This window comes from Antennarius striatus, chromosome 15, assembly GCF_040054535.1.
Source record: "Antennarius striatus isolate MH-2024 chromosome 15, ASM4005453v1, whole genome shotgun sequence".
NCBI lineage: Eukaryota > Metazoa > Chordata > Actinopteri > Lophiiformes > Antennariidae > Antennarius > Antennarius striatus.
In genome coordinates this window covers 10,507,267-10,524,013 of record NC_090790.1, presented here as the reverse complement: position 1 = coordinate 10,524,013, position 16,747 = coordinate 10,507,267, and the positions used below count along the sequence as shown (strand labels likewise).

The following is a 16,747-nucleotide window of genomic DNA, read 5'->3' as shown; positions in this document are numbered from 1 at the left end:
GAAACGTTTCTGTCATTGTTTCTAATGTATAACTAACAGACAAATTGTTGCTAATAAAATGGTGTGAAAATTGTCTTCTATATTTTTTATTGCTTCCAAGTTTGGGAAGTAAGCACATTGTCATAGTAACTTCATTTAGATGACAACCATTCTGTCAAATAATTTGCAAATTTAAAATTTTGTCAACATTTAGCTTCGGTTGATCTAATGTTTTACGAATTGGCCATGACTGTAATGAGAATCTGTATTCCCTCAGTATGATCCCTCAGGATGATGTTTGTTTGTTTCCTGCTGTCACACACTGTTTAATCAAAATCATGGCACATTTTCCTGGATTATTATATATAATTAAATGCAGATCAAATATCTGCTTGGTGTGCTATATGATTTGATATCAGAAGAAATCTTGCAGATTCGTTTTAAAGTATAAGCTACAGGGTTTGAGATACAAATTTACTCATCAACCTGTCTGTTCTTTTTTTAAGTAAGGCCATTATGGATTGAAAACAGCATATGTCAATTATTTCAGCTCAATGACAAAAGATATTGTTGTAAAAATTGCTTTACAATCTTCAACAGAACCCTTCCATAGAACCACTGCCCTTTAATCATCGCATCTCTCTGTGACAGCAATTGATTTTGTTTGTTCATACAAATACCTGGGCATCTGGTTAGACAACTCACACACATTCGAAACACACATCAACATAGTGCTAAAGTTAAATCATGAATAGGCTTTCTGTATTGCAATACATCCTCACTCACTACTGGTCAAAATGATACTTCTCCCCATTTTAGATTATGCAGATATCATTTACAGATCAGCCTCTAAAACCCCTCTCCACAAACTTGATGTTATCCCCCACTCTGCTCTCCCTTTTGACACTGGAGCTCCAGTTCACTCTCACCACCGTAACCTGTACTCACTAGTCAAGTGACACTTGCTTCACTCCCACAGTGAAGGGTGACTGGCAAAAACACCTCTGTATCTTTACTCACTTCTTCAGTTTCACAGTTCTATCCATACTTGGCATTTGAATAGTTGAATTAATCTGGTTATCCCTAAAGTCCGTACTTCCTTTGTTCGCCCCTTTTTCCAATTTTCCACTGTAAGCCACTGGTATCCATTCCAGAATTTATTTAAACTTAGCTTGTTTATTCCAGTTACTGCCTACTTGAGTGTGTTACATGTAACATATTACTAGTGTAGATGTTTTATTTTACGCTCTGTATGAATAAGTATTTGTTGTTTTTGTGCTGAATTTTTAATGCTGCCTCTTGGCCAGGTTGTTATTGTAAATCAGAATAATTTCTCAATAGACTTACTTGGTTAAATAAAGGTAAGAAGTTAAATAATTTTTTTTTTAAAAATACAGATACAATAACTTTAAGTACGTTAGTTAGCTTATTTTTGTACCTGGAACAGCAGTCAAACCTGTTCCAGGTGCATGTTGGACTTCGGCAGGGCTGCCCTCTATCACTGGTTCTGCTCATAATCTTTATGGAAAGAAATTGTAGGCGCAGCCAGGATCTGGAGGGAGTCCGGTTTGGGGACCAAAGGATTTCATCTCTGCTTTTTGCAGACGATGTTGTCCTGTTGGCCTCATCAAACCTGGACCTTCAGCATGCACTGGGACGGTTTGCAGCTCAGTGTGACTCAAGTTAGATGAGGATCAATACCTCTAAATCCGAGGCCATGGTTCTCCACCAGAAAAGGGTGGTGTGCCCTCTTCAGGTCAGTGGAGAGTCTTTGTCCCAAGTGGAGGAGTTTGAGATTCTTGGGGTCTTGTTCACAAGTGAGGGAAGAACGGAACACAAGATTGACAGATGGATCGGTACAGATGAATGTATGGATGGAAGTAAGTAAGGATAAACATTGAAGACATTAATACACAGGGACGTCTTGTTGCCTTCTTGTCCAACATCAAACTTATCAAAGCTGCATCTGATAAAATCTGTCTGCATAAAGATCCATTTAGCCATGATGCGATCAGGTGAGATCACTGACAGTAAATGTATTTGAACAGAGTAAGACACAGAAAGTCCCAATGAAAAGCCACCAGCACAGAAAATCTAAAAGGTAAATTTAGAGCCTTTATTTTAACAGTAAACCGAGTCAGCCAGAAAAGCCTGCGTGCAACCATACAATAGGACAAACAACTGAGAGATATTTCAGAGAGGAAATGGAGGTAGTTATTAGAAGGATGAGTCAGAGGAATGGAGGAATTAGAAATAGCACATACCACATTATGCACAGACAGATGGAGGCGTGGAGGAGCTGAAATCAAATGGAGGCCTCTTTGGCACACACATGAATAGCCATTTTGTGATGGCATAAATACAGCACGACTTCAAAAATGAAATCCAATCAGGTTATGATGGATTTCCTTTGAATGAAATACATCCAAACTCCCACCTATTTCTACATGAATTTCCAGTCCTGTGACATGCAGTTACTGTGGCACTATTTTTATGTGAAAGACAATTGGGCTGAAAATATATTTCTGGATTCTTTTTACTGTCTGTTTCTTTTGCGTTTAATGATACAACGACCACTTGTGTTATCACATGGGATCTCAGTTTCAGGTCTGACATGAAAGTGAGACCTGGAAGTGATTCCTGGAAGGCATCTGCATTGTCCACTCTAAACACCTGATGTCTGGTTGAGGTGCATCACTTCTGTTTTAACTGAGGTGTTGACGGGTCCAGTAAAGGCTGTCACTGTCTGTTCAGTAAGAGTCTGCCTCATAACTTTAACAACCACCCAATCTATCACATGCTCCCCGTCACCTTGGCTCTGGCCCCAGCTCTGACTACTACTGGTACAGTAACAAGTCGGTTACAGCTTCATGAGAGCAGAGCAGGCGCTCGGAAGTCACGTGAGACATTAGAGACCACTGACAGATTAACGCCTGGCACAAATCAATGACCACCACACTCACATCCAAGCGACTTCAGCAGCTATATATCTTTATTGTAGCTGCTACATTGAGGATGTACAGATACTCCTGTCCTAAACAACTTATTAGAGGATCAGGACAAGTGGAAGGGCAACAGGAGCCACGATGAAACATGAATAAAAACATCATGGTAGTCCTTCACACCCATGGCAATAATAAACGCAAAGAGAAAAATAAAAGCAGGAGCTTTCAATAACACAGAAGTCCAATATATCAATGTTTCCATGCTGTCACACAAAGGCTCTTCCAGAGAACTAGGCAACAATATAAACAATACAATCAAATTATTTTGATTTATTTCACAAATTCTGGTCACTGGGCAATTTACTAGAATGAAAATGAACAGCATTTCGGTTTTATTGCTGTGGAAATGAAATGATTAAGGTAATAAATGGCTTAATACAGACATCAAGAGTGGAATATGAGCATTGTTTACAAAGAGTTGGTGCTCTTTCTAATTTTACCTGAAGAGGTGGTGGCTGGTCAGTTAGATATCAATCCTGTCAATAGGAAACATTTATGTCTTTTGTTCAAGCAGATATTAAGTTAAAACAAACAGGCAAACAAAAGGCAAACAACCACAAGACACTCTTGAATGGATCTTGAACAATTACTATTTGTCTTTATCAGTGACAACTTACAGGTCAAAGACACATTTCATATACAGAATGTACTAAACAGGGTTCTGTCTATCAGTTCCGTCCCTTGTTTGTCTGTTGTCTCTGTGAGTCCATGATTCTATTGAACGACTGGTATACGGGGTATGGATTTCCACACTGCTTCCAGATCTACACTACAGGATAAGCTCTATATGTTTTGTTTTTATTTTTGTAATATTTCTTATTAGTTGCATTTTTGTATTTGTTTGCATCAGTGTTTGTTCTGCATGCATTTGAGTACACTCTTACACGTGCTCTGTGAATTATTTAGAGGTGTAATCTCCTCCAATATGAGCAGAGCTCGTATAGCTCGACCACTGGAAGCGTATCGATGTTTTATGACATGCATTGAATCATCCACCCCTCATCCTGCTGCAGTGTGGTTTCTCCCTCTCTCATCTTTTCACTGAGTCTCATGTTGTGTCCTGCTTTCCAGAGATCGCAGTCACATCTCCCAGCCTCCTTTAGGTTCTACTGAGAATAACTCATATGTGTATTAAAGTTAAGACTGAAAACTATTGTGAACTTGAGCCCAATGAAGACTGAGATGATAAATGAGTGTAGGCAAGCGTAAGTAATATAGAAAATAATATGGCTCTATGAAATAAAATAAAAAATAGAACCACACAAAGAAACCTGTCCTATATGATGACATTTAAAGCATCACTGCTGGTATATTTTTACATTTTGACACATGACACATGAAGAAGTCATTCGCAATATGTTATAGAATTCACAGACACACAGAGATAGCATCCCTCACAAGTCTCTCCTTCAACTCTCACACAGCACATGCAGAAGCCATTAGCCATACAGCCCAGTATGTGTAATCTTGCAATTTCTAAAAAGAGAAAAGGCTATGTCTCTTGTCTGAATTTTTCATTCAGCACCCTTCTGGCCTCTGGATAACAACTGATAAATAAGCAATGAATCCTGTGGACATAACGCAGAATGGATATGTTTTTATGTCCTCCACTCCACACTCCAACGCCAGCTCTGCTGGATACACATTTTGTCCTCCTTTCTCTTTGTATGTCATTCTTTTCTTTTCTCTATGGACACTGTCTTTTCTTTGTGCTTGACCACAGAACCGTACTGGAGGTTACGATTCTGGATGCATATATGTTGAAAAGTGTGTGTGTGTGTGTGTGTGTGTGTGTGTATGTGTGTGTGTGGGTGTGTGTGCGTGTGTGTGCGCGCGCGTGTGTGTGTGGACTTAAACGGTGACCTTTTGTCTGTTCAATCCACAACCACTCCAGATTTGTTGGTGCCTTTGAGTCGATCTGAGAGGCATCATAGGTGTTCTGCAGTTCAGAGCAGCAGTTTAGCAACAACAACATGGCTCCCTGATTACAAAACATTCTTATCAGTCAACAAGTGTAGGAGAAAGAGAGAGAGAGTTGGTATTGGAAGGCTGTAAGAGATGAAGTGCCTATGTCATTTCTACATTGACAAACTCCAGTCAAACATACAAACATTTGTGCAGGCAACACATTCCACAAGGCAGGAGAGCTTCAGACTGGCTTTTTAGTTCCTTCTCCTTTCTCTTTCTCAGCCCACTTTTTGGCAGAAAGTTGGCGTTGTAGTTCCTGTGAATAGTCAAAAAAAAAATGCCGCTCCACTTTTTCCTTCTTCAATATTGAGATGGTAGACTAGCAGATAAGGCAAACGCACCTCAAAAATGTCATAATGAAAAAGAAAAAGTCCTCCTCCTAGTCCGTATGAAAGTGTTTGTGAAAGTATGAAAGTTTTTGTTTTCTTACTTGGTCCAGCTCCCCCACCCATTTTTATACTTTTCCTTAAGCTAAACAAAACACTGTGAGCTGAAAATTGACCTCTACAAGAATGAATAATGAATAAAGAATGAAGAAAAGAATGAATAAAATAACAAATAAGCACTTAATTTGAAATCTGTGTCATCAATATTTGACGACACTCAATCAAGTTGGGATTTGATGAAAAGGAGCATTTAATTTTAGTTTTGAATCTTAAAAAAATCTATGTCGAAGACAGTTGTGTATTTTGTTGCAGGGGCGGTGAATAAAATTAGCCGGTTAAGCAGTCTAGCTTGTAACACCACTTTGTATAATAAACTGCATATATATGTATGCCAGGATTCAACTGCATCATGGGAATCCTGTGAGCAATAAATGAGAGTAGTAATAAGTAACACAAAGAAAAACAAACAGCAGCAAAACCAGCAACACTTGAGTTTATTGATGATCTATTGTGATAATACTTAAGGTATTGCATCAGTGCCTAGTCTGAGTCATCTTTCCTGATTGTGTGTCCTGTGTGGTACTGGATCATGTTCCATCTCTGTGTGATGAAGTCAGGTGAGCTGTGGACTTTTCTCATCTCAGTCAGTTGACATTAAGGAGCTCAGCATCTGCAAAACACCAAAAATATAGTAAATACTTTTAGATGTGCAGATTAGGGATGTTACCTATTGTTGCTTTTTGCATGAAGACATACAACTTGGCAAGTACTTTTGTCACTTTTTTCTTCTGAATGAACACCAGAATTTAAAAGTTTTGCATTTCTCTTATTATGTCTCCTTGATTAACTCACCATCTTTCACCACGCCACAGTACTCCTCACACTCAGCCTTACTGTAGAACTTGTTAGCATTGGCTTGGCAAACATTGGCTTTATAGGGCACACACAGACCCGCAGAAGCATCAAAGGCCCAGACAGGTGGCTGGCCAGTGCAGCGTTTGGGTACCATAGGCAGACGGCACACAGCTGGTCGGACAGAAAAAAGAAGAGATTGCTGGATTTTGCCTCAGGATCACAACGGGCAACAGATGAGAAACTCAAGCTTGGCAGGCATGTAGGAGATGTTTAGCTTCAGATCTTTTCACCAGGAAGCTTTATAGAGTTTTTTTTTTAGTCAGTCAGTCAGATGTTGTAAAGTTTGAGTGAGAGAGCAGCAACATTAATCACCATAATATATCTTCCATATATGCTTAGCCCCATTAAACACAACAGTATGTGTGTGGGGGTTGGTGAAGGCTAATGTCTCTGTCACTGCACAGGTTCTTAAACTGCATCTGCATGAATTTGGTGGGCTAAGTTCTCATCAGCACACACAGTCCCACAGTTTCATCTGTCCACATTTCACCTTCAGTGCGGCATCTCTGCAGACATTCTCTCTCATCTTCAAAATTGTTCTGGTTGCCCAAACAACCTCCATACTTGAAGATTTCGCAGCTCATTGAGGTGGAGTTGTAAAAGTATCGCGGTAATATCCCGAAACATGGTCCTGCGTCTGGTGCTGCTTTACATGCCTCTGTGTGGAAGAGGGAGGCAGCAAGATAACACAAGAAACAGCCATTAGCTGCAGCGTCGGAGCCTGGATCTCCAAATGCAGTTTCACCAATGAGCCCTAGCAACCATATTATTCAATTGAGTGAGCTCATCACTTACTGGTTCCATTGAAGAAGGGTGAGTCATCACCAGAACCCTCAAGGTCTGTATCAGGTGCAGAGTCCACCACGTCTCTCCTTATCCGCTGCAACACAAAAAAACTCAAGTTCAGAGTTCTTCCTCCGCATTTGCTATGTTCTTTGATTCGACTGCAAGCACATTAAGTAGAGTGTCTGTCACCACCGAGGCCTAGTCAGGCCTAGTCGACATTCAAACACTTAACAATTGTGGCGAAAATCGATCGAGTAACTAAGGAGGGAGGAGGCCATTGAATTCTAGGGTGAATCTGGAATTTTCGGTTTTTGTAACATCGGACGACCCTTCATTTAAAATCACCCTGAAGCCAACGATTTTGATGCTGCCAGTGCCTAATTGGAATTTAAATGATTGGAATTTGATTTATCTGAAGGAGACTATCGGACCTGGCAGAGGTAGGAATTCTACTGAGTGCACTTTTCATAGTAAATGTTACAGACATTCCTCAGTAAGAAATATTGCCTGTGCTGATAATGACAACACTGCTAAAAATGATTCATTAGTAATTCTTGTAAAATAAAGCAGAGGTGATTTAAATTACCTCAAAAGGACAGAAATACAACAAATATGTCGCCCACTGGATTATTGGATTTAGGTTCTATTAATTCCCTGTATTAACAGGACCTGAGGCTTAGCATAACTATTGGGTCTTCCACCTGCTGTCCAGGAACACATTCACAACACAATGGGTCCTGAGTGGACCCTCATCTTCCTGAACAAAGATTTAATGCATCTAGTTTATTCATGATATACAATATGAGATGTGGAGGCAAAGGTCACTTCAAGTGGCTGATAATAAAACATTTTCTATTGGCTTTGGTGCTAAACTCCATCTTCCTGTTGGCTATGATAATACAGACATTACATCAGTATATAATATGTATAGTATGTAATATGTGTAATATTACATCAGTATATGTTGAGAATTTTATCTTCATCAGTATTTTTTTCTTTTATCGAATAAAAGTTTAACACACACAAACAAGTAATTAAGGTACATGAATGGTCCTAAAGTGGTTGTCACCATTGTCAAATTTCAGATATTAAAACAGTAATGCATAACCACAAATAGCTACAACAGCATCATCCCGAAAAGAAATACAAATATGATTTTATGATACATTAATTTCAAACACCACTAGAACGAATGCTCGTGAATTAAAATGACTCGTGGGAAATTTCCAGGACACGCCAAGAAGTAAAAGCTCTTCATAGTTTTGTTCATCTAATTAATTCCGACATTGTCAATTTGTAAAACTGATATATTTGTAAAACTCCTTCTAAGCCACTATGGTCAATGAGACCATAGTGGCTGATATGGGAATCAAAAACCTGAACAACCTTTGTCCAGAATTCTGTGACTTTAATTCATGAAAGTCATACGAGGTTGTATTTTCTGTTCAAATGTAATTCCTTTTCAGCCATTAACATATTAAAGGTTTCAGAGCCTCTATGTTAAGTCTGCGAAACATTATGTAGGGGGTAGTAGTAGGTAGATAGTAGGAAGTACCAACCTGCGTCAGGAATTGGGATTTAGGGAATGAAGGAAGCCCCTGGATAGTCCAGGTCCATCCCAGGACCAGCAGGGATAAGAGAATCACCGTCTTCTGCATCCTGTTCGCCTGTCTGTCTGCTTGTCCCTGAAGTCTGCAACACTGAATCCCAGGTACAAGTCCACTCCTTACCCAACTAAAACCCTTTATCAACCCTTTCAAGGAGGACAGGACATCGACCTGTGTCGTGTATACACTTTATATGTACTAACTCCCACAGAAAAGCAAAAACAAACAAGTAAAAGAGCAAAGTTCTACTTGCCTGACTCTCACTTTGTGCTCTGAATTGTCTGGAAACAGATATTTAAATATTGGATATCAGTAAATCAATACGTGTCATGATCTGACAGTCTAATGAGTAACAACTTCATGTTTCATCTTGTGCTTTGTGAATATTTAAAATACATACATGTGCAGTTTTTTTTTTTGGAATTTGAAATCAACATCATAAAAAACTAGTAAAAATATGCATTGACATTTTCTTCTTATACATCATCTGTTTATTTTATAATAAACAGATCAAAACAGATCAATCAATTAAAGAATGTTGAAAATATATATTTGTAATTTGAAATCTAGGTTCAACTAACACAACTAAATAATAACTAAAGCTAATTCATCTTCTATTTATTATAACACAGAAGTGCATTTGGGCCCTCATTTGTCACTTAGCAGATATTATGTAAAGCAATTCAGTCAAACACATTCCAGCAGGAACTAAAAGTTTCTGGTAACACGTAGGTCATATAAAATAATTCATGGTTTTCTTTTGCAACTTTACATAACTTAAAATAGAGTTTGATGTTCAAAGCATTAGGATTCCAAAATAGAAGACTGATATATAGCACTGCCATGTTGTATTCAAACAGTATACAATATAATGTATCTATAGGAAGTAAAAACATGCAAAACAGTGTTTTACCAACTTATGATAACGATTTATTCTCAGTGTAATATCATGTCAGCGTGGTGACTGTGTGTGATGACGCTCCACTTCATTTAGCTCTCATCCTGCAATGGAAGACCTGTGTTAATGTGGGCGTGAGTGCTTGTACGCTCACAGTTGCATATATCTGTGTGTTGAAGCCAACTGAATGGAAAGAGCACCAGTCAGGTCAATCATCAACAGTATCAACGCTGTAACATACAACAACGTCCAAAGATCTGTGATTGGTAACACCAAGTGACTTTGTCACTAAGGTAGTAGATCTAAAACTGGTTTCCTATGATGTCAAATCAGTCTTGACCTGCATCTCCATCACAAAAGCAGTAACAACCGTTTGAAAACAGTGTATATAGCATCACACTGTGCCTCATGACTAGTAATAGCCAACCACTGCAGAATGCAAACCTTCAGGTACATAAATTACACCTCGGTTAAAATCAAAATCCAGGAAGTGGAAGGATTCACAGAGATGTCAGGAAAAACAACTTGGCCTTTTTTTTTTGACTGTGCACTGCAGATTGGCAGGAATGGAACCCTCAGTGTAGAAGTGTTCAGGAAACCCACCCACACTCTCACCACCATCTACAACGCAAGCTAGAAGTTATCAAGACCTGACACCGTCTGGTCCAAAATAAGAAGAAACATACCAAATAATTAACATATGGATGTCCCAACAGGCCATTGGTTAAAACCACCAGAAGACCCAAAATAAAGGCAAGTGAAAAGATGCCATCAAGCCCAATGTGGTGGGGACATCAGAAATTGAAATGGATCTCTAATAAACACAACATCAAAGTCGACTTAACATTCACCAACATCCTGACAGATGTTTGTTCACCCTAAAATAAGACACCCAGACAAAAGCTGATTGGTGTAATGTATGCAGGTCAATCCAGTGAGGACTGCCTAGACATGTACTGTACATGGAGACAAAAAAAATAAAAATCAATCAACAATTCAATCAGCTTTTATTTGTAAAGCGTATAATCACATTAACAGATATTTGGAAGTGTTTTTACAGACAGAGAAACCCAACAGGAAAGACAAGGGCCATTCGTTTGACGATAAAAAGATATACATCTTGGCCAAGGAAAACAGAGGGTTTGGAAGGTTAAAAGCCATTAGTGTAAAACTCTAGTGGCCATTCCTCAACAGAGGAGGAAGTCTCCCCCATCAGCTGTCCTCCACATATAATGTAGTTTTGGGTTCCCTCCCCAGGAAGCTCAAACAAAACAACAATCATTCAAATAACTTTAAGGTGACTCTGACTTCCTGGAAGTCTACAACCCATAGGTGAAACCTGCAAGACTGGGTTTCAACAGCTCTCTTTATGACTCAACCTCCACCCCCACTTTGTTAACATTATCTGAAACTAGCCTCTTGGATGAGAGGTAACACATCTTCAAGCTTTTCTTGCAAGTCTAGTTGACTTTTTTCAACACAGAGATCTACCATAACCCACATGGCTGAGAAGAACATTGCAATGGTTCTTGAAGTTCATAAAATGACACCAATTAGATATTTGTCTCCTGATGTCTCTTGCCACATTTTTAATTATTCTGATTGATTAATACCACTAACATTTAACATATGGAAGCTTGAAATGCCCTTGATAGCTGACAGTTCTACTGCCAAATATGTGTTTTTGGGGCAAATGGTGTTTCAGAAGTAGGTTAATTTTCAAGCAAAAAATTGATAAGTGTATTTGATGTGACCTTCATATGCTGATTTGGTCTGACCTGATTGAAGACTAAATTTTACCAGTGTCATCCTCTCGTATGGATATTACAGCGGGCACGGCCAGAATCTGAATGACAGAAACACAAGTTTTCTGGAGCAGGTGATTAATTCCTCATGCAAACAGATGCCATAGTTTTAACATGTAATTTTAATCTAAGAATATTCTGGTGTGAATCCCTGACCTGAGACTTTGTCACCTGCTTGCCTGGAACACATTCACCTGAGAAGAGAATGAGACAGAAGGCGGTGTACCTACGTTGGAACGCTTTTATCATATTTGTAATGCCAAACCTGTGCAGTTCCTGCATGTATGTGTCTGTACCCGTCATCTTATTGATTATGATCACACCGTCGTTTATTCCATGTTGTCTGACCAGTGTTTTGAAGTCGTCCAGCACAGCAGTTGTCACATTCATAGTTCGACCTGAGGAAGATAAAGTTACACTATAGCTGTGTTCACATCACTAGGTTGAAGAGATATGATTCCAGTCTTGATGTGACACATGTGTGTGCGCCAAGATCGATTATTTAGATTTCAGACGACAGATGAATTGATGTGAGAGCGGTATGAAAATGACAAACAGAATGACAAACAATGACAAGCAAAATTTAATTCAGTATTGTTAGGCTGTATAAAAACATCACTCACTATAAAGCTTGACTGTGGTGGTTTTGATTTCCAGTGGTCTTTCTATGCTAATCAGGACCATCATTGCATACTCATCATAGTTGGTATGAACCACAAAGGAATCAACATCTGCTCCAAATCCTGAAACATTTTCACGACATATTGCTTGACAGATTTGTCAATTCATGTTATTTTTAGACAAAGATTTGTGCTTTAATTCAACATCACAAAAAAAAACTTGTTACCATGACATCAGGACAGAACTGCAGAAAACGTACTTGCAACGTGATGGAAGAATTGTCCTGGAGAGTCGGTCAAATCATAAGTGGTAGATGTCTGCTTACATGTTCCATTCCTGCATGAACAAAAACATAACATGTGTGCAAACACGATACGTGTTACAAGGAACACTTTACACCACATGTGAATAAATGTAATTCTGACCTGTAAGTGGAAGACATCAGTGTGAAATTTCTCTCAGAGGCAACATGCTTCAGCTCCAGTGCCAGGATGATGGGGTTGACTCTCTTGCGCTGCATGTAAAAAGGACACGTGGAAACCACCACCGTCTCATACCACGTCCCCATGAACTGCAAAGGAAATAGAATATTTGTTTTGAGGCAAATATAGGAATTACACACATAAGGAGTAACACACAGCTGCTCATAACGTAATGTTATACTAACAAACTAATATTAAATTATAATAACAAAGTAATATAGAAAAAAAACACTCACCCTGCTTAGATCAAAGTTTTCCTGTGGGAGGATAAGAGGTGCCGGGACTACAATGACCACTTGGAGGAAACAGGCCAACCCCACAACCAGTATAGACACCATACCTGCTGACTGCATATCATCAGACACCCAGAGGCCAACTAGAGATTTGATTTCCTTCCAGCTACACCACAAAATCTCATGTGGCAAAATTCTGACTATCTGTATGTGTGTTTGTCTGTCCTGCCCCGTGTGAGTGCATCACAGATTTTCTGTGATCCTGTGTGTTTGTTGACCCCTATAGCATTCATCAATCAGCAGTGGACTTCAGAATTTGAAGCTTAAACAAACAATCAATATCACAGATGAGTTGCTGGAATAATATGTATTTGTCAAAGTGTTGTAAAGGGTGCAAAATTTCATGTTGCCTAATTTTACACTCGGTGCCTTTAGTAGAACTTCTCACTGTGTCCAGTTCATAATAGTTGCATTATAGATCATTTGATATTAGTGTATATTGTTGGCTTTAGAAGCAGGCAGCTCTTCATCAGGAGACGTGAAAGAAAGCTCGGGTCTGGACTCTGTGGAGAACATCTGCCCCCTGGTGGCCATATGAGGAATTGCACTTGCAGTGTGAACCATTCCTGATCACACATCCCAAAATTTATTTGAGAGAGTCTGGAGGTTAACATTGTTTTTTATTCACGTATGTCAAAACAGTCAAACATCCCAGGTGATTCTATACAATAGGCTCAGGGGACTATTCAAAGCTCAGATATTATTCAACAGTTTTATATAAAACAGTTTTACGACTAATAAAAAACATCAACCACACTAAATAAAACACTTTAAAATTACTGTTTGTTGTCCCTGGGGGTCAGTATGGGAGCAAAGTAGAAGTGTTGTACAGAAAATAGAATGATGAGTATTTTTTAGCAACTATTTGTTAATTATCATCGTGAATCTGAAACGATGATTTCTAGGAAGAGAGACAAACTTATGTAGTATTTCATGCTTAGAAAAATTGCTGCACAGAAAAGAAAAGCTCATTTGAATATGCTGCCACCCTCGTCTTGGGAACATTAGGCGACCTGTGGGAAGTCACAAAATGTTTTAACCAAAATTGTGTAGTACTGAACTCCCTCACACTTCCAAACGTACATATTTTAAAGACAACAAACACTCACTAATGTCCAGATGCTGATGGTGGGCAATTTTCTGTTGGCCAGAATACACAAAAACTATGAAAACTTCAGTCATACACTTCTGTTTGTGTGCGTGCGTGTGTGTGCGTGTGTGTGTGTGTGTGTGTGTGTGTGTGTGTGTGTGTGTGTGTGTGTGTGTGTGTGTGTGCATGCGTGTGCATGTGCGTGTGTGTGTGTGTGGTGTGCGTGCCTGTAGAAGTGTGTGTGTTTGCCCTATTTTACCTGCAGGAGGTGGAGTTAGAATAGAATCACTGGAGAAACCCTTTGACAAGGCGAAGGCTCTAAACCTCTGAATTACACTATTTCTCACAGTGTGAGAGCGACCTGAGAAAAAAACAGAGAGACACATAATGTCTAACTTCAGGGCACACTTTTAAATGTAATGTAAATGTATATACAAATGTGTTTGTGCCTCACCGTAAAGTGCCACCTGTGTGTATTCCCTGTGAAAAACCTTGTGTTTGATGACCAAAGCATAGTCAGTGTAATTTGTGCTCACCACTGTGATGTCCTTCACCATGTTGTGACCTGATGGAAAATAACATTAAATTAATCCAAACATTAACATTGTATTTAAATATAAACTTATGATGTGAAAGTATTGGGTTTATCAGAGATGCTTAAACACCTGTGATAATGGTGTGTTTCTTGAATATTTAACACAGTGTTCATGTCATTAAACATTGTGGATGTCAGACTCTGCCAGGCTGATTTATAAGCATAAATACAGACGGTGACAAGCTTGTTGTACTGTCTCATTGTTCCACTGCATTACATAAGAACTAATCGTCCAAACTCAAGTGAACAAAGAACGGTGAAAATCTTGATCATATTGCCTGTCTGGACTTCTTCTGTTGCAGGTGGAGAATTTACACGTTGTGTATGACTGCTGTGAATTCTAATCAAATATTTACATTGTCTAATAAATATCAAAATTATAATCAAAAATCAGAATTCCTTATTAAAGACACAACCCACTATTAAAGTGAGGAAAAATTCAACAAGTAACCATTTTAGTTCTTAAATAGAAAAAGGCAACACTTCAGTACAATACTGTTGAATGTAAAATAACACTGAATAATATGTAACTCCATGGCATTATAATATCAGTGTTTTACCACTCACGTGTACTGAAGTAGGTAAACTGTCCAGCCACATTGGTCTTCTCATACTGGTACACCTTAATCCGACAGCCTGCTGGTCTGAAGCACACACCACAAGCACACTTCATCTTTTCTAAACCTCACTTCTTACCCCTGACAGTCAAACACGTACTCACGTGGCGTCCCACATGGTGAGGTTAGCATTGCCGTTTGGCAGTACGGTGATGATGCCCACAGAGGCCTTCAGTTTGTCTCTGTACGGGACAAACTTCGGAGAATCATAGGCCAGACCCACTCTGTACCATTTTCCTGCAAACTAAACACATATAAACACGCATAAACACACACACACCCACACCCACACACACACACACACACACACACACACACACACACACACACACACACACACACACACACACACACACACACACACACACACAAACACAATTAATTTGTCATATTAACGAAGATTGTGGTGATTAATTCATCTACCATTTGACAACTACCTTTAGTTTTTTGTTGGTTTTTGTTCGTTTTTACATGTTCTGAAAGTAAAATTTTCTGAAGCTTCAATAAAATGTCAGCAGTTTGTTTATTTTTAACTATTAGACAGGTGTTTTTCTCTCTGTCGACAAATCTCAGACAAAAAATTGTCCCTAGAGGTTAACTTATTTTCTAAAGTAGCTGAAGACACTTTAATTTTTCGTTTTTTGTTGGGTTTTTTGTTTTTTGGGTTTTTTTTATTTTGGTGCCTTAGTGAATAGCTATTTAAGTCACAAAGTATAGACATTGGAAAAGCAAATATTATTTTTCTTTCTGAACCATACCATGTTGTGGCTGCTTGTTTTGGATGCAAGTGTTTAAAAGTCTACATTTTTAGCCTAAAGGGCCCCAGCAGGGGACCAACTGAGCTTTATTTGTACTACAGTGCAAATTCTGCCGACCACAGCATTTCTTCATATCTGTACAGAGATTCCTTTAACGCCGACCGGATGAAGGAAATGTAAATGTTGAATCCTGATGAAACACTGACAAATAACACCTGCCTCCTTGTTCATACAGATCCATTTTACCTGCAGCAACATGTTCTAAACATTGCTTCATGTCTTGCTTGTTGAAAATTGATGGGAAAAAAAAAAGATGAAGTCAGGATTATTTCAAGTTTTACTTAATTTTTCATTGATTCATTCCATTAATAAGTCTGTGTGACCTTTTGATAAATAAAGATGAATACATTAAAATGCTTCTACTAGTTACCTATTAAACTGGTCTTGCTTTAAAAAGGAACTATTGATGCTCTACCTAACGTTGGTCACCGATTACCTCTCTTAACCTCTCATGTCCAAAAATGGAAAATCACACACACACACACACACACACATGCACTCACAAAGCAGGTTGTAGCTTGATCGACAGCAAACAAGAGAAAAACAAATGATAGAAAACGAAACGTGTTTCCACCTTACCTTCTGCAGGTTGAAATCTCTCTGCGGCCTCACATCTGCATGAGCCACCGTTGCACACATTACCATAACAACGGTAACGACAGCGATCCTCATGGCTGTGTGGAGAAAGTGGAGCAACCAGGTGGATGGATGGATGGATGGATAGACGGATGGATGGATGGATGAATGGATGGATAGATGGATGGATGGATGGATGGATGGATGGATGGATAGATGGATGGATGGATGGATGGATGAGCTGGTAGGGTGAGAGAGGATATCTGACCCGAGGCTAAAGCAAAGTGTAGGCAGTCAACCGATGCA

General features: G+C 39.0%; 3 protein-coding genes across 4 annotated transcripts; all 3 read right to left on the bottom strand.

Annotated features, from left to right (window-relative positions):
* Nucleotides 1-5,812: 5,812 nt before the first annotated feature.
* On the bottom strand, nucleotides 5,813-8,806 carry LOC137608479 (protein AMBP-like). The gene is made up of 5 exons (XM_068334895.1): nucleotides 8,599-8,806; nucleotides 7,049-7,133; nucleotides 6,744-6,911; nucleotides 6,191-6,364; nucleotides 5,813-6,008 (listed from the first exon to the last, which is right to left on the bottom strand). Exons 1-5 carry the CDS (start codon nucleotides 8,695-8,697, stop codon nucleotides 5,983-5,985), a joined length of 552 nt encoding a protein of 183 aa, XP_068190996.1. The 5' UTR covers nucleotides 8,698-8,806; the 3' UTR covers nucleotides 5,813-5,982.
* Nucleotides 8,715-12,936, bottom strand: LOC137608478 (protein AMBP-like). Of its 2 annotated transcripts, none has more exons than XM_068334893.1 (8): nucleotides 12,689-12,936; nucleotides 12,396-12,541; nucleotides 12,230-12,306; nucleotides 11,973-12,092; nucleotides 11,646-11,747; nucleotides 11,506-11,543; nucleotides 11,345-11,390; nucleotides 8,715-8,927 (listed from the first exon to the last, which is right to left on the bottom strand). In XM_068334893.1, the coding sequence occupies exons 1-8, from the start codon at nucleotides 12,803-12,805 to the stop codon at nucleotides 8,845-8,847; spliced, it is 729 nt and encodes a 242-aa protein (XP_068190994.1). In that variant the 5' UTR covers nucleotides 12,806-12,936; the 3' UTR covers nucleotides 8,715-8,844. The 2 variants fall into 2 exon arrangements, with proteins under 2 accessions (XP_068190994.1, XP_068190995.1); XM_068334894.1 differs by having other exon boundaries at nucleotides 8,811-8,927; nucleotides 11,323-11,390.
* A 416-nt stretch (nucleotides 12,937-13,352) lies between these two features.
* Nucleotides 13,353-16,709, bottom strand: ptgdsa (prostaglandin D2 synthase a). The gene is made up of 7 exons (XM_068335281.1): nucleotides 16,445-16,709; nucleotides 15,152-15,291; nucleotides 14,998-15,074; nucleotides 14,290-14,400; nucleotides 14,095-14,196; nucleotides 13,855-13,885; nucleotides 13,353-13,758 (listed from the first exon to the last, which is right to left on the bottom strand). Coding segments are annotated over exons 1-7 (555 nt in total). The 5' UTR covers nucleotides 16,538-16,709; the 3' UTR covers nucleotides 13,353-13,757.
* Nucleotides 16,710-16,747: the final 38 nt, after the last annotated feature.